This window comes from Phacochoerus africanus, chromosome 11, assembly GCF_016906955.1.
Source record: "Phacochoerus africanus isolate WHEZ1 chromosome 11, ROS_Pafr_v1, whole genome shotgun sequence".
NCBI lineage: Eukaryota > Metazoa > Chordata > Mammalia > Artiodactyla > Suidae > Phacochoerus > Phacochoerus africanus.
In genome coordinates this window covers 125,398,470-125,425,303 of record NC_062554.1, presented here as the reverse complement: position 1 = coordinate 125,425,303, position 26,834 = coordinate 125,398,470, and the positions used below count along the sequence as shown (strand labels likewise).

Here is a 26,834-nt window from a genome sequence, read left to right as displayed (position 1 = left end):
CTGCTTCCTAGAATCTGCCTTTGACACACAGACCAAGTTCTAGCTTTCTCCCTTAATCCTCCAGGATCTCTGTATCAGCAGTGGCACTCCCCTCTCCCACTTTGGCTTTGACTTTCTTGTTCCTCTTTCAGAACTGAGAACTAGAAAGTTCTTTGTTCTTTGATTGAAAGTGTGGTGGCTGGGGTGGGGAAAAGGAGATGGATTCAAAACATACTGTGGAAAGAGAAATGATAAGGTTTGATGATTGAATATGGGAGCAAGAGAAAAGGACTCAACTGAGTCTGAGTTTTGGAACCTGTATGAATTCAAATGGTTTGAAAAAGGAGAGAAGATGCTTTTCGTACTTTTCCAAAGCTGTATGGAACTAAGCGTTGTGAACAGAGCTGCCAAGGAGGCTTCTTTTAACTTTAGTCATCACTAAAGGGCGATGTTAGGAGCAGCCTGATCAGGTCAACTGTACCAACACAATGGGCAGGCTGCAGTAATTGAGTAGGATTAGAAGAAATATGCATGTGCCAAAAATGCTGGTTTAAGAAAATGTGGAAGAAGCCCTTTGTGGTTCTAATCTTTGTATTACTGAGTAACTTCCTTTTAGACAAAGACCTGGCCCTGTGGGTTACAATTTAGGAAAGTGAATGTAATACTTAATTCTGGGGGTGGAGAGGAATGCAATTCAATAGTCAAGAATTTTGAAAACTGTGGAAACAAGACAGTTTAAGCTGAAGTGATTTTATGTGGTGCCTGTGAGTGGATTCACTTATTTGAATGCTTCCGCCATGTAATATTACATAATAGCGATACTAGTCAAAATTTGTTGAGTAGCTAAAGTGTCTGACACTGCTCTAGGTACTTTCTAAACTGCAGAATATCTCACTGAATCATCACAAAACCTGTAAAAATAGTGTCTTGGCGACCCCATTTTACAGGTCAGAAAATTGAGGCTCAGAGAGAGGGGCTCAATGTAACCCAGAAAAGAAAGTCTGTCTTATAGCTCATTATTTTGAATGGAATGATGGGGGACAGAGTAATAGGGATACAGAAAGTGATGGAAGGTATAACTCGCTTTTTGCTTTGGCTCATTTAGGCTAATGTTTGATTCATTTGGTTTTAAATTACATTGAGGGACTCTTACATGCTGTAAGTATTCCTGAAACATCTGTGAACATGTAGGTTATGTTCGTTTTGAGCTTGTAGTGAGTGGGATGGCTGTTCTGTATGCGGCAAGACAGGATGGCTCCAGCTAAAGAGTTAAATACACAGCTTGCTTTTGGCTTCTCCTTGAGTCCTTGGTTCAATTTAAGGACCTTCCCAGGGTGGTTGGCTTCAGTGCTTCATCATTAATTTAATTACTAGGGATTGCCAAATACTTACGATGTGCCAAATGCAGAGCACTTTACTACATTGTTTCATGCAATTATGACAACACTGTAAGATTGCTACTCTTTTTTTTTTTTTAAGTATAGTTGAGTTGCAATATTGTGTTAGTTTTAGGTTACAGCAAAGTGATTCAATATTTTTGCAGATTATATTCCATTATAAGATATTGAGCATAATTCCCTGAGCTATATAGTATATCCTGCTTGCTTATCTATTTTATACACAGCAGTCTATAAATCCCATACCCCTAATTTGTCCCTCCTCTTCCCTTTCCCCTTTGGTAAGCACAAGTTCATTTTCTATATCTGTGAGTCTGTTTTTGTTTTGCATATACATTCATTTGTATCATTTTTTTAGATTCCATGTATATGTGATATCAGATAGTGTTTGTCTATCTGACATTTCGCTAAGCATAATATTCTCTAGGTCTAGCCACATTGCCACAGTGCTTCATTCTTTGTTATGGTGGAGTAATATAACATCTTCTTAATTCCTGCGATTGCCACTCTTGCTGGCTTCATTTTATATGAGGGAAAGTAATTGGTGTGAAGTTCCACTACTAATGAGTAGCAGAGATGGGATTCAAACCCTTGTCTGTCTGACTCCAGAGTCCATCCTCCTAATTATAGTGATATTTTGCCCCAACACTTGGCTTTTCTCAAATTGTCAAGATCCCTACACTGAGCACCCCTTTATTTGGGTTTAGATTACTTAATCTAAATTCTAGATACGTTTTGGAAATGGCTTTAGGTTCTTCCTAGAACTTGTGATGTTGTTAGCTATTTTATTCACATTTTGAACAAGTCATTGAGTTAATTACCCAAGGAAGCTATAATCTCTTTTTCATAAGTGCTCCCTGGTGGATGCTGTGTTGATGGTACCCTATGCAGATGTTTGAATCACAGAAGCATTTTTCGCATTCATTGGGAGGGAGTGGTGGCATCATGGAATCTCAGTAGAAGCAGGGCATCCTTGAGGGAGGCTTGGTGATGTGGCAGGATGTCAGGTTTCAAGGCTTTGTAGAGCTCATCATAAAATGACATCCACCTCCTTTTATTTAAATCCAAGTGCTTGCAAGAGTGCAAAAATTAGCATCAGAAATTAACAGGATGCTCTTATGCTAGAGTAAATAGTGGTTACTTTGACCTAAAAGGGCAGATTTTGTTACTCAAGTTTATATGTTTCAGTGAGGTGAGACTCATTCTCATTGTGGGAATTCTCAAAGGTGTCCCACGCCTATAGAAGAAAATTATAGACAAGTCTATAGAATTTTATTTCTTAGGCACTGTATAAAAGCTAATAAAATAATAACCAATTAGTTATAAAGCCTGAATATATTAAAGTATTATGCAAATACTGATTCATTAGGAACACCATAAGCTCACAGAGCAAGCAAAAGCATGACTGATACAAATTTTAGGAGGTTTTATTTGCATTTCTACAGAACCTACTATTAGTGGGTCTCTAATTACCTTACAAGTAATAATTATTAAAGCTCATAAATACAACCAGAAAATGTCATTTTATTGAGGAATAAGCAAGAATTCCCTCATACATATTATGAGACCTAAATGCCTGTGCTAAAGTGGAATTCTCCATAAAGGAAGAGTATTTATACTCTGTGGGTATTTGGGGAAATGATTCCATAGGCATAGACGTCAGCAGCTATGGATTCAAGGGTTCTCATGCTGAGTATCTGGATCTGTGTGGTTAGAACCTGTCACTCATTTTTGACATTGTACGTGAGTAATAACTCCAACAATTTCTGCCTGAAAGTTTTATTTTAATATTTCTCTGTTGACTGTAATATCAAATTTGAAAACAAAGATTATGCCAAGTTCACATGAGAGTATTTTAAAATATTTTGGAATGTTATATCAAGTTTATTTTTTCTCAAACTACCATCTTATTCCGAGGACTAACACTTGTAAACAGTCAGCGGGACCTCTATTTATTTCTATACACTGTGTATGGCAAGTCCTTGAAAGGTTGTGAGAATTTCTCATCTGCTTCAGATCGCCCCTTTGACCTTTCTCCCCTAGCTCTCCTTCCTTCTCCTTTCCAGCCTTTGCACTTTTCCTACTTTCTAAAGTTAAGTTTGAACAGCTCAAGAGTATTCTAGCGCCTGACTCTCCCTTTCTCCCTCCGTCTTGAGTTCTCAAGCTTCGCCCCCATGCTTAATCCTCTGCTTTATTCTTTTCTGGTCCTGAGAGACTGTATTATAGTTGTTGGTCACAGTTGTGAGGCAGCTGTACTTCCATGGCTACATTTCGCTGTCATGTAGATGCCAAGAAAAGTGTGGACTAGTGAGCATTTTCCTTTACAGTTAGGATGCTGTGTCCTGGAGAGGATGAGTGACAACTGAGGTTAAACAGCTGGTTTGCTTCTCTGTCTTTCTAGAACTGGGACCAGAATTCAGGTCTTGGAGACTGTTAAGCCAAATTTTTAACCTCTACCCCATGGCAATTATGTAATACTTTATTTATTGCCTTTTTTTTTTTTTTTTTTTGGTCTTTTTAGGGCTGCACCTGCAGCATATGGAAGTTTCCAGGCTAGGGGTCAAATCAGAGCTACAGCTGCCAGCCTTCACCACAGCCATAGCAATGTGGGATCCAAGCCACGTCTGCAAGTTACACCACACCTCACAGCAACGCTGGATCCCTGACCCACTAAGTGAGGACAGAGATCGAACCTGCATCCTCATGGATACTTATCAGATTTTTTTTTTCACTGAGCCACAACAGGAACTCCCATAATACTTTAAATCACAAAATATTTTAAAGCCGAAACAAAGGAGCAGAACTAGAAGAAACAGTGTGTTGATTTTAACCAGGGGTGTGGATTAGCAGGACTAGAAGTAGAGCCTTAAGATGTGAAGAAAATTGAGTGATTATGTGGGCGGAGTTGAAATGGTGGGCCCTGGGGCTGTTGTACTGCTGTGTAGACGGAGCTGAATTGCTGAAGGGAGCGGGTACTCAAGAGCAAGTCGAAGTGGGGAACAGGGATGAGTCCAAATGGTGGTTGTAGAACTAGGAGTTTAAGGCCTAGTTCTACAACCACCCATGGTCTATGGTTGTAGTTGAGTTTATGGCCATGGCAGTGGGTTGTGGATGTCAGGTGAAGAAAGTTGGTTACAGGACAGACAGACCTCACAGTCTCTCAGGACGATGCCAGAGGGGAGGAAGAGATTAAGCCATACCCACAGGTATCAAGGTTCCCAGGACATGTGGGCTAATAGCAAATTCCTAGGAAGCAGAGGTGTTGGGGAGCCAGGGGGGGGGGTTACATAGAATGATGGAGCTGTGTCTATTCTGTGACAGCTGCTACATTTCTAAATTCTAATGTTTGTATTTTTCCAGGGAAAACTGAGGCTGCCATCAAAAACTTCAGTCCCTGCTACAGTCGCCAGTACTCCGTGGCTTTCTGCAATCATGTACGCAGTGAAGTGGAACAGCAAAGAGATTCAACGTCGCAATTTTTGAAGACCAAGGTAAGCCATGGACTTTGGTTTCCGTAGTTCTTCCACTGAAGAATGGTTTAAAATTCATAATGTTTCGGAAATGAATAGTAATTTGAATGGCAATTTAAAAAATCTTTTTGCAAATAATTTCATGCTCAAACGATTTGCCTGGAAATTAGGACATGATTTGTTGCTAATGGTATAATCCATATAAAAATATAATTAGTATGACTTCAATTTTATCATGTTTTTCCCCCATTGATGCTTTGATGTCAGGAAATTTGACTTGTGGTGGAGTTCAGTCTTTAAAAGAAGGGTCAATTTCTGTGCCTCATACTATAGGCATTTTTATTTGGGTCGAGGATCAAATGTGATTTTATCTTCTAATTCTGTAACTTATTCTTTCTGCTTTGTTTCATTATAATACTTATCTACAACCTCAACAAATATTTATTGACTGTTACTATGTGCCAGGCCCCATTCTAAGAACTGGAGAGCAAGACAAATTGTCTGCTTTTCTGTTAATATTTCAAACAGAAGACAGACAATAAACAAACAAATGAATATCAGGTGATATTAGGTAATAAGAAATGCTACAAAATAAAGCAGGAGTCTTACTTTAGAGAAGATGGTCAGAGAAGCCTTCTGTCGAGGTGACATCTAAGCAGAAACTGGAGTGCCGTAGGAGAGCAGGCTGTGTGAATATCTGTGGGAAGAGTGTTCCAAGCACATGGAACAGAATTGCAAAAACCCTGCAGCAGTCAGAAGCACAGCAGGAAGGCTAGTGTGCTGAAAGCAGGGGCGGAGAGCTGAAAAAGGAATGCAGAGTGACAAACAGGGACCAGACCTGTAGAAGTGTAGATCACAATGAGGGTTGCCATTGAAGGGTCTTGAACATGGAGTGACATCATCTTAAGCGATCTGTCTGGACTTTCTATAGGGAGTAGACGATGGGGAAGGACCCAAGGGGAAGCTGGAAACCGGCGAGGAAGACCCTGAAGCAGTCCAAGAGAAAAGGACAATGGCACATGGGACTAGGGTGGTCGTAGCAGTTGTGAGAAGAGTCCAAGTCAAGATGTGCTTAGGACAGAGCTGAGAGAGCTGATGGGTTGAGCATGAGATAACAGAAGAAGAGAGAAATTAGTGATGACTTGGATGTTAGCCTGAGCAAATATATGCAAGCAGCCGTCTTTTACTCCGAAAAGTCAGAGGTGAATGAGAATCACGAGTTCGCTTTTGGCCCTGTTACATTGAAGATACTTATCTGAGGAGTTCCTATTGTGGCTCAGTGGTTAACGAACTGACTGGTGTCCATGAGGATGTAGGTTTGATCCCTGGCCTTGCTCAATGGGTTAAGGATCTGATGTTGTCGTGAGTTATGGTGTAGGTTGCAGACAAGGCTGGGATCCCTGGTTGCTGTGGCTGTGGTGTAGGCCGGTGGCTGCAGCTCCAATTTGACCCCTAGCCTGGGAACCTCCGTTTGCCATAAGGGAGGCCCTAAAAAGACAAAAGAGGAAAAAAAGGATACTTATTTGGCATGCACCCATGGAAATACTGAAAATGTAGTTGAGTGCTCTGATTTGGAGCTCAGTGGAGAAGTTGAGGCTAGAGAATAGAAATTTGGGAGTTCTTGGCTCAAAACTGGTATTAAAGTCATGGGACATACTGGAAAGGAGAAAAGGAGAGTTTCCATGACTAACCCTGGCTCTACCAACTTTTGGAGATCAGAAAAAGGAGAAAGATCCAGCACGATAGACTGAGGGAAAAATAGCCTGTGGATTAGGAGAAAAATCAGGAAAATGAAATGTGTCAGAAGGCAAATAAGAAGAGGTTTCCAGAAGATGGGAGTGATAAATGGGTCAAATACTGTCAAGAGGTTAAATTGACCTGTAGATTTAGTACGGATGACTAATTGCTACACCCATAAAACAATGATTGACAAAATTTAGGGAGTTTGATAAAAATGCACCTTCTGGTCCACAGCCCCAGAGATTCTGAGGTAACGAATCCAGGATGAGGCCACAGTTTTAACAAGCGTATCAGTTGATTTAAGTGGCTCAGGTTTAAGAAATGCTTTATATATGTATAGTTTTCTAAGGTACCTCCATACTGTTTTCCATAGAGGTTGTACAAATTCTCATACTGAGTGAACTAAGTCAGAAAGAGAGAGACAAATAGCATATGATATCACTTATATCTGGAATCTAATACATGGCACAAATGAACCTTTCCACAGAAAAGAAAACCATGGACTTGGAGAATAGACTTTTGGTTGCCAAGGGGGCGGGGAAGTGGGACGGATTGGGAATTTGGAGTTAGTAGATGCAAACTATTGCCTTTGGAATGTATAAGCAATGAGATCCTGCTGTATAGCACTGGGAACTATATCTAGTCACTTGTGGTGGAGCATGATAATGTGAGAAAAAAATGTATACATGTATGTGTAATTGGGTCACCTTGCTGTACAGTAGAAAATTGACAGAACACTGTAAACCAGCTATAATGGAAAAAATAAAAATCATTACTAAAAAAAAAAAAGAAATGCTGTTTGTAAGACCTATAAAGTTCAGCTTACACATGGTTTCAGTCTTATTTAAAGAGAAGAGTGAAATCCTCTTTTACATGTTAATGAGTCCAGATAGGAGAGTGCCTCATTATCTGCCTTAATATTAAGCCCTGGAATTTGTAAGGGTATTTATTTCATCCTTTAGTAGATTCTTCAAAAGATTCGCATATCTGTCTTCTCATATGGTCCATGTAAATTTTGTTTGAAAGTGGAGGGATGAGTTAGTTACTAAAGGTACCATGATTTATTTTTAAAATTGAAGTCTAGTTGGTTTACAATATTGTGTTAAAGATATTATGGTTTTTGGATAACAAATATAAATTAAATGACATATGAAAGACAGGAGGCCTGATCCTTTATTTTGAGATAATACCCGAGGCCGGAGGGAATTATCCCTTACGTGGTTAGCCCAGTGGAAGACCTAACTACAAACCTAACAGAGACTTCCTTACTGCATATATGTCACCAGGGTTATTAATGAGGAATCCTCGAACTTTTAAATAGAAGAGCCAGAATGAACGTTTGCTGACGTGTCTGCTTGTTCTTTAACCAGAGAGCAAACGTGGTCTCCTTGAAGGGCACAGAGGGAGGCTAAGTGTTTATAGACTGGGTGCCCAGAGTTGTGCCTCTGGGAAAACCACTGAGCACTGACTCTTCAGGCTGCCCCTGAAGACTGACAAATAGGGGAATGGCCTATTCTTCAGGGATTAACCCCGAGGCACATCCAGGGTGTTGGGACAGATGTCCACAACTGGTTTTTTTTGTTTGTTTGTTTGTTTGTGGTTTTTTGGGGTCTTTTTTTAGGGTCGCACTTGCAGCATATGGAGGTTCCCAGGCTAGGAGTTCAATCAGAGATGTAGCCACTGGCCTACACCACAGCCACAGCAATGTGGGATCCGAGCCACATCTGCAACCTACACCACAGCTCATGGCAACGCCAGATCCTTAACCCCCTGAGCAAGCCCATGGATCACACCTGTGTCCTCATGGATACTAGTCGGGCTCGTTAACCACTGAGCCACGACGGGAACTCCAGATGTCCACAACTTAGAGTTAACTGCCTCACTCCCTCTCTTCCACGGAGTTTACCAAGGATTTATTAAGTGCCACATGTACGCAAGGCAGAATCTTGCTACTATCATTGCTTCTACCATATGCTTCTGTTCTTGTAGCAAATACTTGCTTTTGGTCAGGAAAAGTAGCAAAGTGTGGTGTAGAGAGAGGCGGGGGAAGCAACCATGTCCCTAGGAACTCAGCCCAAGATAGTTTCTGAAAATAAGCCTTGAAGTACCCAGAATAGATTTAGTTGTGGCATGATATGCCATCTTTTGTCATGGTAGTTAATTGTATTCCTCTTCTTTAAGCCACCACTGGAGCCTGGAACTATTTTGTATGAAGCAGAACTATTGCAGTTTGCTGAGGACATAAAGAAATGGAAGGAGAGATATGTCGTGGTTAAAAATGATTTTGCTGTGGAAAGCTATGAGAACAAAGAGGTAAGGTATTTCCTTGTTGCCACTGGTTCTTGTAATATTCTTAAATGTTGGCTGGGTTGACTGGCATGCCCTCTCCTTTGAGATTGACTGATTCAATAAACACACACTCACTGAGGTATTCATTTCAGACAACAGATATTTATTCTGGGTGATAGAAAGAAGGTTCTAGGCATATAGCTGTAGACCAGACAGATGCTTGCAGTCTAGTGGGCAAGGTAGACTTTGAGCAAGTAATTGCAAGTGCGTGTGAAGATAGGAGGTTCTACTGAATGACCAGTGCAGGAGCCTTTCCTGTGATCACTGGCCTTGAGGTCAGTCTTGGTCACCACCCTGATAGGTCTCCCTCTCTGTTCTGTATCTCCATGTTTTCCCACTCTTAAGCCTCCTGTGAAGCTGAAGAATTATTAAGATTTTCATTGGATCTGCATGGCTTCCTCAATATTCAGAACATTTTACATACTTTATTCTACTTAGGAATTTTTTCATTAGCTTTTTTCCTGGTTACTGCATTATTTTCCTTATCTGTCGAACATGGAGAAAATGACATAACATATGAAAAGTTCCTAGCACCTAAGAGGAGTTCAATTTTTATTGATTCCCATTTCTTTCCCCATTGAGAGAGGTAACGTGATACTGAAAGAACACTGGGCAGAGAATTTGGAAAACTGAAGTTGAGGTCAGGCCTGCATTAAACTCATGTGTGTGGCTGAATGACCTCATTGATTCCTTCTGATTCATACTGTACACATATTCAGTCTACATAGATTCTCAAGCTCCCTTTGAAACGGACAGTTAACTCTTTATGGTTTAATGGTTGTAACAGATGTAAAACTCTGCTCTCTTGATTCTAAGTTCAAAAACAGTCAGAAGGAGTTCTCGTTGTGGTGCCGGGGAAACAAATATGACTAGGAACCATGAGATTGCGGGTTCGATCCCTGGCCTTGCTCAGTGGGTTAAGGATCTGGTATTGCTGTGAGCTGTGGTGTAGGTGGCAGACGTGGCTAGGATCTTGCAGTTGCTGTGGCTGTAGTGTAGGCCAGCAGCTGTAGCTCCGATTAGACCCCTGGCCTGGGAACTTCCATATGCCATGGGTGCAGCCCTTAAAAGCAAAAAGGAAAGAAGGAAAGAGAGGGAGAGAGAGAGAGAGAGAGAAGGAAGGAAGGAAGGGAGGAAGGAAAGAAAGAAAGAAAAAATATAGTCAGAACATCCTCTACAGAACACCCTGTGGAATTACCTCTGATGCTAAACCATCAGGAAGAGGCTTCAGGCTGACAGTGTGTTTCCTTCTCATTTCTGATAGAAAAAAGAAATGAAACATAATACAAACTTTTTACACCTACCATCAGGCAATACTCAAGTCCTTTCTTGGGTCCCTTCTTTTCAACATTCATTAAGCTCATATTTTCTTTGCTTTATCTATTTTAGGATTTTATTAAACCTGTGATTTGCTCTCTGAAGCCAATGATCAATACAGTACAAATCCTAATGATAATAATAATCACTTCATATTTTGTGTGACCCATTACACTGTCCCCTCAGGGGAGCTTGAGAACAGCCAGTATCGCCTAATGGTTAATATTACGTGCTTTGAATTACACTTTACCACGAACTAGATACATGTCCTTGAGTAAATTAAAAATCTCCGTGAATCTCAGTCTTCTTATTCATATAAAGGTGAGCATAGTACCTTCATCATGATGGTGTTGTAAGGATTAAACACACGAACGCACTGAAATCCTTAGCACATGGCCAAGTGCTGGCAGAGCCGGATATAGAGCAGGTGTTGTTATGACAACCAAGTAATGCAGAAGAAGCAATCATAGAACTCACTCTTGGATCTATTAAGGTTTTCACCACTTTGGGCACTGACTGAGGTTTCATTTTCGACCAAATTTCAGGGCTTTTTTTTTTTTTTCTATTTTCATTATTTTAAAGTTTGCTCCTTCAACTTGCAATTTATGGACTATACTGCTTTCTTTGATTTGCTTATCATTTTCAAGTGAACTTATTCCAATTGTTAATATATGCTCAGTAAGTTTGGTAATCAATTTTTTCTTTAACTTGGAAAAAAAATGCCCATGCAGTATGCTGTAATTCCTCAAAGTTTTAATAATAGCCTATTTTTTAAACTTATACAAGGGTGTTATTTTTAATTATACCTAGAGTTATACATTAAGTACCAGGAAAAAATGAAGCACCATCATTTGGTAATTACTCCCTACTTCCTGTACGCTTGCACTGGGGCTGGACAGACCTAAGTATGAATCCTGGACTTGTCCACCTACTCACCACTGGGTCATTGACAAGTTATTTAACTTTGAACTTCATTTTTCTCATTTATATGATGGAGATAATGTCTAATTCACAATGTTGTTTTGAGGACTGAATAACATAATGTTTATAAAAACCTAGATTACAGCCTATTTTCACAAATAACCAACTGAGATTTGAGGCCAGTCTGAATCAAACTGTTCCCAGGCTTTCTCAAAATCACATCACGTAGGATTCTTCTCTGTTCTTTTCTGGGTCCTAAGGTGCTTGAGCCATTGATTACTGGGGTATTTTGTTTGTTTGTTTGTTTTTGTCTTTTTGCTATTTCTAGGGCTTCTCCCATGACATATGGAGGTCTCCAGGCTAGGGGTCTAATCGGAACTGTAGCTGCCAGCCTACAGCAGAGTCACAGCAACGCAGGATCTGAGGCTCGTCTGCAACCTACACCACAGCTCCCGGCGACGCCGGAATCCTTAACCCACTGAGCAAGGCCAGGGATCAAATCCGCAACCTCATGGTTCCTAGTTGGATTCGTTAACCACTGAGCCACGATGGGAACTCCTGATTAGTGGTTCTTACAAGAATGAAAACAACCTTTTTAGGTATCCAAGAGTTTTTGTTTGCATTTCTTCGGTCACTACCTTATTGATGCAGAATGTATTATTGTTACTCTGATTTTGCAGCCCCGATCAATGTTATTTTGGTTATTCCCTAGAGAACACTCCAGATTTGGGGTCCCAAGTTTCATGGTCTCAACTCTCAATGTGCTTTTAGCCTTGCTTTTAGCAAGTGCGCCTAGACTTAAGCCCTCCCACAAGATACGCATAATTAAACTTTATCTTATCTGTATGTCCATGTGAGTATATCTTTTAAACCCACTGTTTCACTGCTTTAACAATGCTCGGCAGCTCTTTTACACTTCCCAAACAGCAGAGCTTTTTATCTACTGGCTGGAATTTGTTTTGATATCATGATAATACACTTCCATCCCCAGATAATTTTACTGCAAAACAGACTCATGTCTGAGGGCAAAGTGGTGGCGTATTTTATCATGGCAACATTTTTATGTTTTTGGTAAAAATCCATGGCAACCATAATTGCAGTTACATGTCCCACAGTCTCATTACTCATCAGGCTCCAAACATTTTGTACAGTAAATGTCTATTATTAGAATGATGCAGGTGCTAGCATCTGAAGTGGTAGGTGTGGTGCAGAATTTCGAGAAGTTACTAAGATATGTTCCTCTTCTCTGAGAAACATATCTACAGGGAATCTCCCTGAGGTTAGGGACTCTGATTTACATGTTGTGACCATCACATAAAAGTACTAAAGTACGGCTGGCAACTAGAAATTATGCAGAACAATTTTTTCAGCACCCTTGGCTCCACGTGGGGCTGTGACCAATGTCAGGTCAGGTAAAGTCCTACCCTGAATGAAGTGATGGGTCTAGAGCTGGTCACATGACCTCAGCAGAACAAAAGGCACTGCATTATCAAAACAGCATGATACTGGCACAAAAACAGAGATATGGATCAATGGAACAGAATAGAGGGCCCAAAATAAACCCATATACCCACAGTCAATCTTCAATAAAAGAGGCAAGAATGTACAATGCAGAAAAGATAGTCTCTTCAATAAGTGGTATTGGGAAAACTGGACAACTACATGTAAGAGAATGAATTTAGAACATTCTCTAATGCCACATACAAAAATAAACTCAAAATAGATTAAGGACCTAAATGTAAGACTGAATACCGTAAAATTCCTGGAGGAAAACATAGGCAGGAAATCACTGACATAACTCATAGAAATATTTTTTTGGATTCATCTCCTAGAGTAAAGGAAATAAAAGCAAAAATAAACAAATAGGACCTAATCAAACTTAAAGGCTTTTGCACAGCAAAGGAAACCATAATCAAAACAAAAAACAGCCTATAGAATAAGAAAAATACTTGCAAATTTTGTAACCAACAAGGGATTCATTTCAAAAATATACAAATAGCACATACAGCTCAAAAATATATACTATTTGACATATATATATATTTGGTCAATATATATATGACCCAAAGAACTCAATCAAAAAATGGTCAGAAGACCTAAATAGACGTTTCTCCAAAGAGGATATACAGATGGCCAACAGGCACATGAAAAGATGCTCAACATCACTAATTATTAGAGAAATGCAAATCAAAACCACAATGAAGTACCACCTCACACCAGTTAAAATGGCCATCATCAAAAAGTCTATAAATAATAAATGCTGGAGAAGGTGTAGAGAAAAAAAAAAAACCCTCCTACACTGTTGCTGCAAATGTAAATTGGCGCAGCCACTATGGAGAACAGCATGGAGGTTCCTTAAAAAACTAAAAATAAAACTACCACATGACCCAGTAATCCCACTCCTTGGCATATATTCAAAGAAAACTATAATTTGAAAAGATACATGCATCCCAGTGTTCACTGCAGCACTACTGACGATAGCCAAGACACAGAAATAACCTAAATGTACACTGACAGAGCAATGGATAAAGAAGATGTAGTACATATATCCAATGGAACATTACTCATCCATAAAAAAGAATGAAATAATACCATTTGAGGCAACATCGGTACAACTAGAGATCATTATACTAAGTGAAGTAAATCAGACAAAGACAGACAAATATAATATGATATCACTGATATGTGAAGTCTAAAAAGAAATGATACCAATGAACTTATTTACAAAACAGAAATATATTCACAGGCAAAGAAAACAAACTTATGGTTACCAAAGGGGAAATGGGAGGAGGGATAAATTAAGAGTTTGAGATTAACAGATATACTCTACTATATCTAAAATAGTTAACCAGCAATTACATACTGTATTACAGAGGGAACTATATCCAATATCTTATAGTACCTATAATGGAAAAAAAATCTAAAAGTGAATATATATCAATGTATACATATATCAGTATATATGAACATTTAAACTGAATCACTTTGGTGCACACTTGAAACTAATGCAACATTGTAAATCAACTATACTGTAAATTTTTTAAAGATAAAAACGGTCTGATCTTGGCTGGCTTCTGACCTGAAATCTCCACAGTTCAGGCCCAGCCTCAGGCAGGGTTGGATCTATGGCTCTTGTTGTATCAGAACTCGTTTCTTTCTTCCACCTCAAATCTTTGCCTTCATTGGGCCTGGCTTCCTTTTTTTTTTTTTCTCTCTCTCTCTTGTCTTTTTAGGGCTGCACCTGTGGCATATGGAGGTTCCCGGGCTAGGGGTCTAATCGGAGCTGTAGCCGCTGGCCTACGCCAGAGCCACAGCAATGCGGGATCTGAGCCAGTCTGCAACCTACACCACAACTCATGGCAATGCCAGATCCTTAACCCACTGAGCAAGGCCAGGGATCGAACCCGCAACCTCAAGATTCCTAATCAGATTCGTTAACCACTGAGCCAGAGGGAACTCCGGGAACTCAGGGCCTGGCTTCCTTAACAGGCCCTGATCTCCATTGTCAGGCGTCCTCAGGCTCCTCCACAGTGACAGGAAGTCAGCAGTGTTCCATCCTTACCACTTCCCCCTCCTCGCAGTGCCGAGGTGGTGTCTCCAGTGAGCTGGGCGAGGCCTCAGGCTCACCCTGATTGGATAGGATGAGGTCATGTGACCATCCCTGACCCAATCAGTGCTTCAGAATATAGCCAGTGGACCATGTAAGAGCTTTTCCTTTGGGGGCTCCAGCAAGTCCTGCCTCTCACTCTGATTGGACAGAGGCTTCTGGTGAAAAAAGCATTTTTGAATAAATGGCTCTTACTCAATGATAGTGTGGGAATTTCTGTCACTGAATGTATGTGTCTGGGTCTGTTTATTTCTAATAGTCCAGATATTTTCCAAAAATCCAAATGAGGAAAAAGTACAATTATTTATGCCTTTCCTTTCCTAGGCCTATCAGAAAGGAGCTCCCCCTAAATGTCGAATTATTCCAGCTGGTGCCAAGGTGTTAACCTCAGAAGATGAATACAATTTATTATCTGATCGGCATTTCCCAGACCCTATTGGTAAGTTGCTGAGCATTCTTCCCCAAGGCTGTTCCTAAACATTCTTTGTTTAACTGACCAGTACTTCTCAGTGGGGGAGGGGATTTCACTCTCCAGGGACATTTGGCTGTGTCTGGAGGCATTTTTGGTTGTCACAACTTGGAAGGATGGTCCTATAAGTATTTAGTAAATAGAGGCCAGTGATGCTCGCTAAACATCCTACATTGCACAGGACAGCCCCTGACATGAAGATTCTCTGGCCTTAAATATCAGTAGTTGTCAAGGTTGAAAAACCCTAGACACATATTCTCCATAGGCAAATGGAAGATGTAATTTCTCTGAGTCAGGTAAACTCTGTATTACTTCTATCACTTTAAATCATATTTGGTAATACACAAGTCAGTCTGTGCATTAGCACATAGAAAATGTACCATTGGTCAGGCTTCTTGTGGCTTTGGAATATATTGCAAGCTTTATACAGGACAGCAGAAATAAATATATAGGGTCCAGTCTATGAAATGTACAATCCTATCTTTTTTTTTTTTTGTCTTTTTGCCATTTCTTGGGCTGCTCCCGCGGCATATGGAGGTTCCCAGGCTAGGGGTCGAATCGGAGCTGTAGCTGCCAGCCTACGCCAGAGCCACAGCAATGTGGGATCCGAGCCACGTCTGCAACCTACATCACAGCTCACGGCAACGCCGGATCGTCAACCCACTGAGCAAGGGCAGGGACCGAACCTGCAACCTCCTGGTTCCTAGTTGGATTCGTTAACCACTGCGCCACGACGGGAACTCCCAATCCTATCTTTTATAAGCAAGCCCAGACCTGTCAGAGAATATTACTTCTCTAATTTTAGGATGATATGCAACAAAATATTATAAATTAACAAAATACTTCTAGCAAGTGTTACAGTAACTCAGTAGCTACTGCGTAAAAAACCATTGCATTGTAAGTAATAGCCGAATGCACTCATGGAAAGAGTATTGAACTAAGCATTTGGAGACTGGATTTTTATCTAGTTCTATCTGTGACACTTATCAAGTGTTTACCCTAGCTATTGCTGAACCTCTCTGATTTCTGTTTCTCCCAGCTCTAGGGCTTTGAAATGGAAAATCCAGAAGGATCTTACCAGCTGTAACATACTTTAATTCTCATTCATGTCACTTTTTTCCATGTAGAGAGAGTGATGGATAATATATAGAACAAATGGAGTGTTTCATAAAGATTCATGAACTGTGGATAATGTAATAACTCTGTCTGGCTTTGTGTAAATAATACTGCACAGTAATTACTTAGTTTCTTGAAGAGAGCCCTGATTCTTATTAATAGGTATAATCATTTCTTTGGAATTTATGGAGAAAAATATAATCATTTTATAAACTGTTATTTCAGTGCAAAATGCTTAGCGTAAAGTTTTAATAGCACTATTATAGGATTAGCATATGGACCATAAACCTAGATTAACAAACTATTACTAAGTGCTTGAAGCTAAAGCAATGTTTTATGTGCACTGTTCATATTATTACATTTTCTTTCAACATCTACTTATATGTTATTTGGCTCTGGAGCTGCTGCTGGAAAATGGGGACACCAGTATATTGATTCTTCAGAACCCTTTCAAAAGAACCTTCCAATGAAATCAGAACAGACATTATGTTTATTGATTTATTGATGAAATCATATCAGAAGGAATGCAAGGGACTAGAACACACAAGGCCTGTGTGACTGGTGCCACTTGGCCCAGGGTTTCAGACTAGGGCACGTCAATGACTTTTTAAATTGTATGGTGTGGCCATCTGACTTTTAAAAGTAGAATATTCTACAGTAGATCATTTGTAATATCCTTGTAACTCAACTCAGAAAAAAATGCAGACTAATGGCATCTGGAAAATTGTTGGAAAATTGTTGGAAAAGGTTAAGTGAATGATAACTAGAGGCTAATAGGAATGAATTTTATGGGGCTTGATAAAGCTTTTAAATGTAAAGGGTGAACTTTGCTTTCAATTGCTTATACCAAATTGAGACATCTTGGAAAGGGCACAGAGAGTTGTTTCACAAAATCATGTGAGGAGGAAGACTCACTGTGTAATTATAATTTTATTGGAAAGAATAAAATCACAATAAAGATAGGAGGAATTAACCTCACTTGAGAAAAAGCACTAAAGGTTTATCAATGAATGTCTCCTTACACAGTAGCGTGCTAAGATGATGTATCAAAAATGGCCCCACATTTTGTTAAAATTCACTTGTTTGGTATTTTATTTATTTATTTATTTATTTATTTATTTATTTATTTTTGCTTTTTAGGGCTGCACCCGTGGCATATGGAGATTCCCAGGCTAGGGGTTGAATCAGATCTACAGCTACAACTGCCAGTCTATGCCACAGCCACAGCAACATCAGATCCGAGCCATGTCTGTGACCTACACCACAGCTCACAGCAACACCAGATCCTTAACCCACTGAGTGAGGCCAGGGATCAAACCCGCAATCTCAGGGTTCCCAGTTGGAGTCATTTCCACTGTGCCACAATGGGAACTCCTTGTTTGGTATTTTATTAGTTAGAATATACTTTGATGCACACAGCAAAAAAAAACTTCAACTTAAATATGTATGTTTTTATTATCCTGCTAAAAATATTTGGATGTTAGCAATAAGGGCTGGTGTGGCAGTTCCATAAATGCCCGGGATTCTCTTTAGCTTTCTCCCCCTTTGTCTCCAGGTTGTGGCCGCTCATTCCAGACAGCTGTGGCTTTCTCATTCCAGACAGGAGGAAGGGGAAAAGCTGAGGAGGCAGGCACATTCCCTCTCTTTAAGGGTGCTTCAGGAAGTCTCACTGCTACTTCAGTTTACGTCTCATTGGCCAAAACTTAGTGGCTATGGCACACCAGACTGCAATGGAGGCTGGAAATGCAGTCTTTATTCTATGCAGGCACTTGCTGAACTAAAAATCAGGGATTTTATTGCTGAGAAAGAGGAGACGATAAAAAATGTGTTATAACTAGAGATCTCAGCTACAGCATTCAATTATTTATTCATTTGTTGTCATCCATATGCTGATCATTCCTTTTTAAAATTATATTGGGGAAGAAGAGAAAGAAAAGAAAAAAAAATTACATTGGGGGAGTTTTTGTTGTAGCGCAATGAAACGAATTCAAGTAGGAACCATGAGGTTGTGGGTTCGATCTCTGGCCTCACTCCGTGGGTTAAGGATCTGGCGTTGCCGTGAGCTGTGGTGTAGGTCACAGATGTGGCTTGGATCTGGTGTTGCTGTGGCTCTGGTGTATGCCAGCGGCTACAGCTCTGATTTGACCCCTAGCCTGGGAACTTCCATGTGCCGTGGGTGTGGCCCTAAAAAACTATATATATATTGGATATAGTTGATTTACGGTGTTGTATTAGCTTCAGGTTTACAGCAAAGTGAATCAGTTATACATATACATATATCCATTCTTTTTTCCCATATAGGTTATTATAGAACGTTGAGTAGACCTCCCTGTGCTATAAGTAGGTCCTTGTTATTTATCTGTTTTATATATAGTAGTGTATATATGTTAATTCCATCCTACCAATTTATACCCCCCCCCCGTTTCCCCTTTGCTAACCCTAAGTTTGATTTTGAAATCTGTGAGTTTTTTTTTCTGTTTTATGAATAAGTTCTTTTGTATCATTTTTTATTAGATTCTTATGTTATTGCGTTCTAGGTATTTTGCTAGGGACTGGGGCACCCAAGGGGGTGCTCCCGGTGCTTCAACTCAGTTGCCTTCAGAAATGGATCTCCCATGTGTGTCCCAGGAAATCTATTCTTTTTTTTTTTTAGATTTATTAAAAATTTTTTATTAATGTATAGTTAATTTATAGGAAATCTATTCTTTATCTAAACCAATCTTGATTTATTCATTTGCCACAAGCAAGATTCTGTTCTGGAACCTTCCTTATGGTTCTGACCCATTTCTTGGTAAACCCAGTGCTTTCAGTTGTCTCTTGCTAGGTCCTTCTTCCCTTGCTTTCCTAGTGATTGGTGGCCATTATGTAGGCAAGGAGCATAGAACTGATTTTTTTCCTGCTTGTTCTCCATGACCCTAGAAGTAAGCTGGGGTTTATTTAACTGAGGGTAATATCATAGAATTGGGATACATGCAGAGAAATAAAGTTCAGGTGGGGATCTGAATAATATTATCATTAACATGAGTTTCTTGGAATTGATTTTGAGGGAAGTGCTGAAGCTCCCATTGTTTAAGGCTTTTAAATTTCCTAGGACAATATAGTACATTTATTCATTCAACAAGCTATAGTAGACCATCTACTGGGTTCCACGGGGCTCTGCTGTGGGCTGAGACGACAAAGACATGCAAGATGGAGCCTCCCTTCTCCGGAGCTCTAGGCCAGTGGTTCTGCTTCCTGAGGAGAATCAATTGAGCAGGAGGCTTATCTCACTCTACCTCCCCCACTCTAGGTGTGGGTCCCACACACAAAACAGATCATGACAATATTTTGGAAGAACAAGGTAGGGATCACCCAACTCTGTCTCTGGGGACAGAAGGTGGTGCCAACAACGGTACTCTAGAGGAGACGGCTTTTGAACTTACTTTGAAGAAGGAATGAGAGTTTCCTATGCAAAAGGGGTGGAAGGGAAGGAGGAAAAGGAAATACGAATTGCAGAAACAGAATGTAAAGTCATGGAATGGATAATGACATCTTGGGAGAGTAGAGATGAGAGTGGAGCAAAACCCCCAGGGCAAACACCAACACTTAAAGAGGGAGATGGAGTGAAGGGCAGAGGGACCAGTAAAGGTGACAGAAAGGAAACAGGTTTTTAAAATTCTTCATTTTTTTTTATTTTTTATTAAAGTGTAGTTGATTTACAATGCTTCAATTTCTGTTGTACAGCAAAGTGACCCAGTCATACACAGTTCCCTGTGCTATACAGTAGGACTCCATTGTCCATCCATTTAAAATGTAGCAGTTTGCATCCACCAACCCCAAACTCCCTGTCTGTCCTACTCCCTCCCCTCTCTCCCTGGCAACCGCAAGTCTACTCTCCATGGACATGATCCGTCTCTATTTTGTAGATAGGATCATTTGGGGCATATTTTGATTCCACATATAGGTGATATCGTATGGTATTTGTCTTTTTCTTTCTGACTTAGTATGAAAGGTGCACCCATATTGCTGCAAATGGCATTATTTTGTCCTTTTTTAATGGCTGAGTAGTGTTCCATTATGTATATGTACCACATCTTCTTAATCCATTCTTCTGACAGTTTTTGAAAAGCACAAAGAACCCAAAAAGAAAGGTGCTCCTGAAAGTCAAGGGAATAGAATGTTTTCAAAAGAAGGGGTAACTGGCAGCAGCAGGTGTTAGGATCAGGTAGAAAGGATGGATAATAAAGAAGTCATAGGCCAGGTAGTCAGGATGAAACTAGTGTCCTGAGTGATTTGGTTTTGGGATGGGTGGGGCAGGAACACGACCAGGGTGAGAATAGAGGTTGAGGGCATCAAGGCAGCAAATGCTGGCTTGGCAGTGACAGGGAGGAGGGGGAGCGTGCAGGGCAGAGGGCACACCTGGTGGAATAGGAACCCCGGGGGACAGTAGGGTGAATGCCTGGCAGGTAGGCACAGCTGCCCAGGGCCAGCCAGGCAGAATGAGCTCTGTTTGTGGGTCATTCCAAGGAAGGAAGTTGAGATGGATTGTCTGATGGCCTTGGCTGTCCCTGTGGATAGGAGGTGAGCCACCTGCTGGAGTAAGACAGGTGAAGCCGGCGGAGGAATGCAAGAGGAGCCTGAAACTCCTTTTCCCCATGCCCTGAAGATATCTCACACCGCCTTTCCATCCCCAGAGCCTGAAATAAACCTCCACAGCCTGAAATAAGTATTTTGAATAAGAGATATGTGTTATAAAACAGCTTTGTGTTTTTCATGTTTCTTCAGCAACCAGCGAGAAAGAGAACACGCAGCCCTTTGTGGCTCTGCCCAAGGAGTTCCCGGTGTACCTGTGGCAACCATTCCTCAGACACAGCTACTTCTGTTTCCAGGAGGCTGCCGAGCAGAAGAAGTTCAGCGCTCTCCTGACGGACTGCATCAGACACCTAAATCATGGTAAGTCACAGCTGCCCTCAGGTCCTCAGCGGGGCTGCCTGTGCACAGTTGGTCTGGCCAGTCGTCTGTTAGAATGATTCCCAGAAAGAGCCACAGATGGAGCTTCCCCCAGAAAGGAGAGGGAGACCAAGCGAAGTGAGGCATATACACAAGGAGGACGGTCACCTTGCTGGTTGTTTAGTCAGGGCAGGGAAACCTCAGAGAAATAGGACCGGGAGCAGGGATCTGATGGCACATGTAGGCAGAGCGCCATAGTATTCATGCATATAATTTTGGGTATAATGCCTCCCTCTCTTTCCTGACTTTTTAAAAAAATCTAAATGATAGTAAGATTGTGCCCATTGTCCCTGGTAAAATCCTAGTCCTTATCACATTTCTTGTTTGTTCTCATCTTTATTTCTGAATAGCAGTTACTCAAAACTTTAGGGTACATAAGAATCACTGGAAAACTTGCTGAACAGGTTTTTTGACTCCACCTTCAGATATACTGATTCACTGTATATCTATGTATGTATGCGTGTATGTATGTATGTTTGTATTACGGTGGGGTCCTGATTTGGCTTTTCTAACAAACTTCCGAGGGATGCTGGTGCTGTTGGTTCATGGACCACACTTAGAGCAGCATTGCTTCTGACCATGTTGCCTCTACAAACAGATTTAATTAATATTAGATCTGTAATAAAAAGACTCTTCATCCCAGTATGTGATTTTTTTTTTTAGGGCCGCACCTGCGGCCTATGGAGGTTCCCAGGCTAGGGATCTAATCGGAGCTGTTGCCACTGGCCTACGCCAGAGCCACAGCAACACCAGATCCGAGCCATGTCTGCAACCTACACCATGGCTCACGGCAACACCGGATCCTTAACCCACTGAGTGAGGCCAGGGATCGAACCCACAACCTCATGATTCCGAGTCAGATTCATTTCCGCTGAGCCACGACAGGAACTCCTATGTGATGTTTTTGATAAACTGATGTGAATACTGGTTTTTTGGGACTCTACAAAGCCTTCAGTTACTGAGAATTGAGCTCTTTGTCATTTGGCCGTTGGCAAGGTAACCGGTTAAATATTATTGAGGACCCACTCAATGGCAACCTCTAAAGGTGTTATGAACAGAGTAATTAATGAATCACACAAATTTCCTCTCTCTGGGGTCTACATTCAGGCAGGGAGGAGGGGAAAACACCAGCAGAAATTCACAAGATCACTTGATAGTTATCAAAACTGCATGTTACCGAGTAACTGGAGGTTACTGCACACGGAAGAAGGGAGAAGCCTTGTCAGGGGAGGCCTCTCTGGGCAGGTGACATTTGAGTTGAGTCACCTCATCCAGCGGTGCTTTTATTTTCCTAATAAGGATAATTTCATTGCACACTTACTTTTAAGTTCTGAGGTTTCCCTGACAGTGTCTATCCCACAGAGCAAAAGTCAGAAGTGATGCATCTCAGTCTGTGTTCTTGATTTTAGCTCGTATAGTGATAGGTTAATGGAAAAACACAATGTCACTCTATTTTGCTATAGCAACCCTTAGTAACCTTCATCATAATATTGGCTCATAACTAGTTAAGGACTTAAAAAATGCTATCTTATGAACATCTTGCCTTGAGGTTTTGACGTTTCAGAAACAGAGAATGTCCCAGCACTGCCTGCATCATCTACCTCATTTTTCAATACACTTACACCTCTGTGTGCAGGACCTTGGGCTAGTCTGAACATGCAGTTGGCAGTGAACACAAGAACCATGGAGTTTCACTAAGCAGAGAATGTTGTCTACCCAGCCAGATGAAACTGGCTTCATTCCCCCTTCATGTACATAATAGGAATTTCTCTGGGGAGTTTTTGGAAGCTATGTAGCCTGCGTTTAGAGTCCATTTATGGAAGATTTCAGTCGATTCAAAACCCCATTCTGCTCTCTAGTACGTTATCAAAGGCACTGGGATAATGGAGTCTTGTCACCTTGCCCTGGTTCTGTGTCACGTTCCTCTGTCTAGAAAGCTCGCCGAGGCTCCATGCAGACCTAATGTGACTTGGCATAACTTCCAGGGGCTCTGGTCAGAACCAGAGACCATCAGAACATTGTAGGGCACAGTCCTTGCCTGTCACAGGCCAGTGACACTTCTTTCTCCTTCCTTCCTTTTCCTTTGTTACTTCTTTCTCTTTGTTTTTGATGGCACAATGCCGCATCTATCTTTACTGAGTCACTTTTTCTTTGTTTGTTTCAGTCTCTACCTGTTAGTCGCTGTCAGATTTTGAGTAAACCTGTAAGAGATTTCACAAACTCCCAGTTAACTATTATTTTATTTTATTTTTCTCATAATTGAAGTATTTAGAAAAATGTGTAAAATGAGTGCTGTGATAAGGACTCAGAACTCTGAGGGGGCTGCAGAAAGGCTGCTTCTTTTCACCGGAGGCAACCAGAGTCCAGGCAGGCTGTCTATGCCGTTGCCCCCCTGGCTCTCAGGCCAGCGGGCGCCGCTGTTGAGAACAAAGTTTGAGACACTCTCGCAGCTGATGCCGGGCGGCTATTGCTTCATCCACTCACAAGTCCTCAGGGATCTTTTTCCCGCATTTTATTGAGATATAATTGACGTAAACATTGTATTGGTTTCAGGTGTACAACATAATGATGGAATATATAATCATTGTAAAACACTCAGCACGGTAAGTTAGTTAAAATATATCACCTCCACATAGTTGGCAAAATTTTTTTCTTGTGATGAGCTCGTTCAAGATCTATTCTCTTAGCAAATTTTCATGGACATTACAGTATTGTTAACTATAGGCACCATCTGTACGTCATATCTTATGACTTAATTTTACGACTCCAAGTTTGTACATTTGGAATTCTTTAATCCATCCCCCCCACCCTCCCTGAAACCGGACACAACCAATCTGTTCTCTCTTTCTTTGAGTTCAATTTTTATTTCTATTTATTTATTATTTTTGAGTTCAATTTTTAAAGGTTACATGTATTAGTGAGATCATACTGTATTCGTCTCTCTCTGTCTGACTTATTTCACTTAACATAATGCCCTCAAGGTATCGTTGAGGGAAGATCATTTTATTGCCTTTGTGGTAAGTTCTGCCAAGGACTTCTGTCACTTGGGGTTCTCAGTGATGCTGCAAAGATGTTACCGGAATCTGGGTTCCTGTTCACACAGCCGAAGAATGAACTCGCAAACAACACAGGCAGCAAGCAAGCAAAGTCTTTATTGCAGGAAAGCAAATAGTTCCCAGGACAGCTGGGAAGCGGGGAGAAGAGCCCCCCCCCCTATTGTCTTATAGGGGGTTTTATTCCTTAAAGATGGGAGGGGGTACCAACGTGAGGTCCAGAAAGATGGTTTTTTTTTTTTTTTTTTCCCATTGGCCTTGCCCAATTACCTTCATCAGTCCTTGTCCAATAGGAGTCTTAGGGGTGGAAATGTCCCATAAGTCTCATGGTTTCTTCGCCCTTTTCTTCCCGTAAACTGAGTCATGGGGGGTTAGGGATTAATGTCCATCTGGGTGTAGATACACTCCCTATAGTAAACAAGGCCTGTGGGGCTATTACTCCCTGGAGCCCTTAAGCCGCAAATGTTAATCAATAGCCATATCAAAGAAGGCACTGAAGCCCATGCTCCTACACTGACTGCCTGCGTTATTATTCTGCCTCATCAGAATACCTGCTGCAGTGCTCAAGTCCCACCACTCAGCCCAGACCACTTGCCCTGGGAGTTCTTGGTTGAAATCAATCTAGGTATCCATGTCCATTTATTCTGAATCCAGAATCACTGCTGTTCCTCCTTATGGCATGGATTTGTTTCCTATTTAACCTTGACAAAGGGCCTGATTACACCTTGCTCTGGGACAGTAAGGCTATATCCTAAGGTAGGTAAGGCAAGTAGAGGGCTTTCTTCCCCTCCTTCCTTTAAAAAGAGATGGAGCTTCCTCTGGATGCTTCAAGGACTATTTATACTCCTAAGGAGCACAGAAGGATGTGTGTGTGTGTTTGTGTGTGTGTGTACGCTTGAGTGGGCACACGTGTTGTTTTTGACACCTCTTCATCGAGCAGGCATGAGAAAACTGCACAAGATTAATTCTTAGCAGAACATCTCACGCCAACACACTAGACTAAATCTCAAGTCCATTGTGTGTTGGGGTGGAGTGGGGAGGGATTTCCCCTTTTCCCTCTTAGTTCTTTGGGCAGCAGTTAAGATGACACGTGGCAAATTAATGGGAGAAAATCAAAGTTATTACATTCACCTAAGTATGAAGGATTTCAAAGACAGCAAGGCAAGGTGAGGTCTGTATACATTCTGGACTAAGGAGAGGGAGGTGGGGGTCAGAGGCTTCAAGGGGATGTAAGGTGATTCATAGGAAGATAGGAAGAGGTTTGGTTGGGGAAGAAGTGTTTGTCGGGCCGTTCAAAGACAGTGTGACACAGAGAAGGCTTTGATCAAACGGCTTTGCTAGGTTCCTCCCTGCTTACCACACCTAATGCTTGACTCTAGGTATCTGTGGTGATAGCTTCTTCCTGGGGTAGCTTCTTCCTTCCTCCTATCTGAAATTCTTTTAGGAAGTAAAGCGGAAGTTCAGAAGCTCTTTCTGAGTCTTTTGGTCTTTGATTGTTTCCAGCTCAAAGTAATCCACGAGCTAGAGTGGCACAACTCGGGGTGGTCTGACCTCAGCTGTCCTCTGTCCTTTTGGAATCTTACTGCAGCCCCTTGTCCCCGATGGGGGACGTCCAGAGTTTGAAATGTCCACTGCTACAAAAAAATGGGACTTATGTAAAGCCAAGATGTTCTAAAGCAGTCCTATTGTCCACAATTCAGCCCTATGCAGAATTGTAGTTTGCAAACTATGGTCCCTGTAGTTATAGGGATATAGTTAAAACCATTGATATACATCAAGGGCTGTACACATCTGATAATGATCATTAGCATCCTTAGCCATCCTTCCAGCTCAGGGTAATCATTCCTTGGCATAAGAATTTGCAGAAAGAGGGAAAAGTGTTCTTGGAAGAAGGAATAGGATTTGTTGGTGCCAGGAACAGAGTTAGAGCATGGACCATTAAAGGAACTAAAAGAATTTCATGTGGTTGGTGCTTACAGAGGAGCCAAGTGAGGACGGGGAGATGGGCTGGATCCAGACTATAAAGGGCTTTGTAGGAGTTAGACGTTAGGTGGCCATCCCTGGAAGAAGGTGATTCTGGATAGGAGGTAGAATGCTGGCCAAATTTTGTTCGACAGTACTCTGCTAGCTTGGAGGACAGCTGGGACTACCACTGAGCAAATGCAGTGTCCCTATCATCAGGAACACTAAGAAAGAGGGCACAATAGAATGTCTTGGAAGCATGAGGGCACATGCATTGAAAAAGATGGTGTAAAAGAAAAGTGCCTCTTTCCTGATGAAGAGAATGCAATCATGTAGAGACACTTTGCAAACTTCTGCCTTAACTTGGACTAGTTCAGTCACCCACGGCGATGATGCCCTCCAAGGGAGTTTGTGATACAGTGAGGCTGGATGTGGAGCTATAACAGTGATGAAACTTTGGAATTG

At 41.2% G+C, this 26,834-nt stretch overlaps 1 protein-coding gene across 1 annotated transcript in view; it reads left to right on the top strand.

Moving 5' to 3' along the window:
• NIBAN1 (niban apoptosis regulator 1) overlaps window positions 1-26,834 on the top strand; it is a 163,489-nt gene that overhangs the window by 60,386 nt on the left and 76,269 nt on the right. Inside the window, exons 2-5 of the mRNA XM_047754279.1 lie at window positions 4,737-4,867; window positions 8,768-8,899; window positions 15,105-15,219; window positions 21,130-21,297. Coding sequence (XP_047610235.1) covers window positions 4,737-4,867; window positions 8,768-8,899; window positions 15,105-15,219; window positions 21,130-21,297 — 546 coding nt within the window. The remainder of the gene's footprint in view (window positions 1-4,736; window positions 4,868-8,767; window positions 8,900-15,104; window positions 15,220-21,129; window positions 21,298-26,834) is intronic.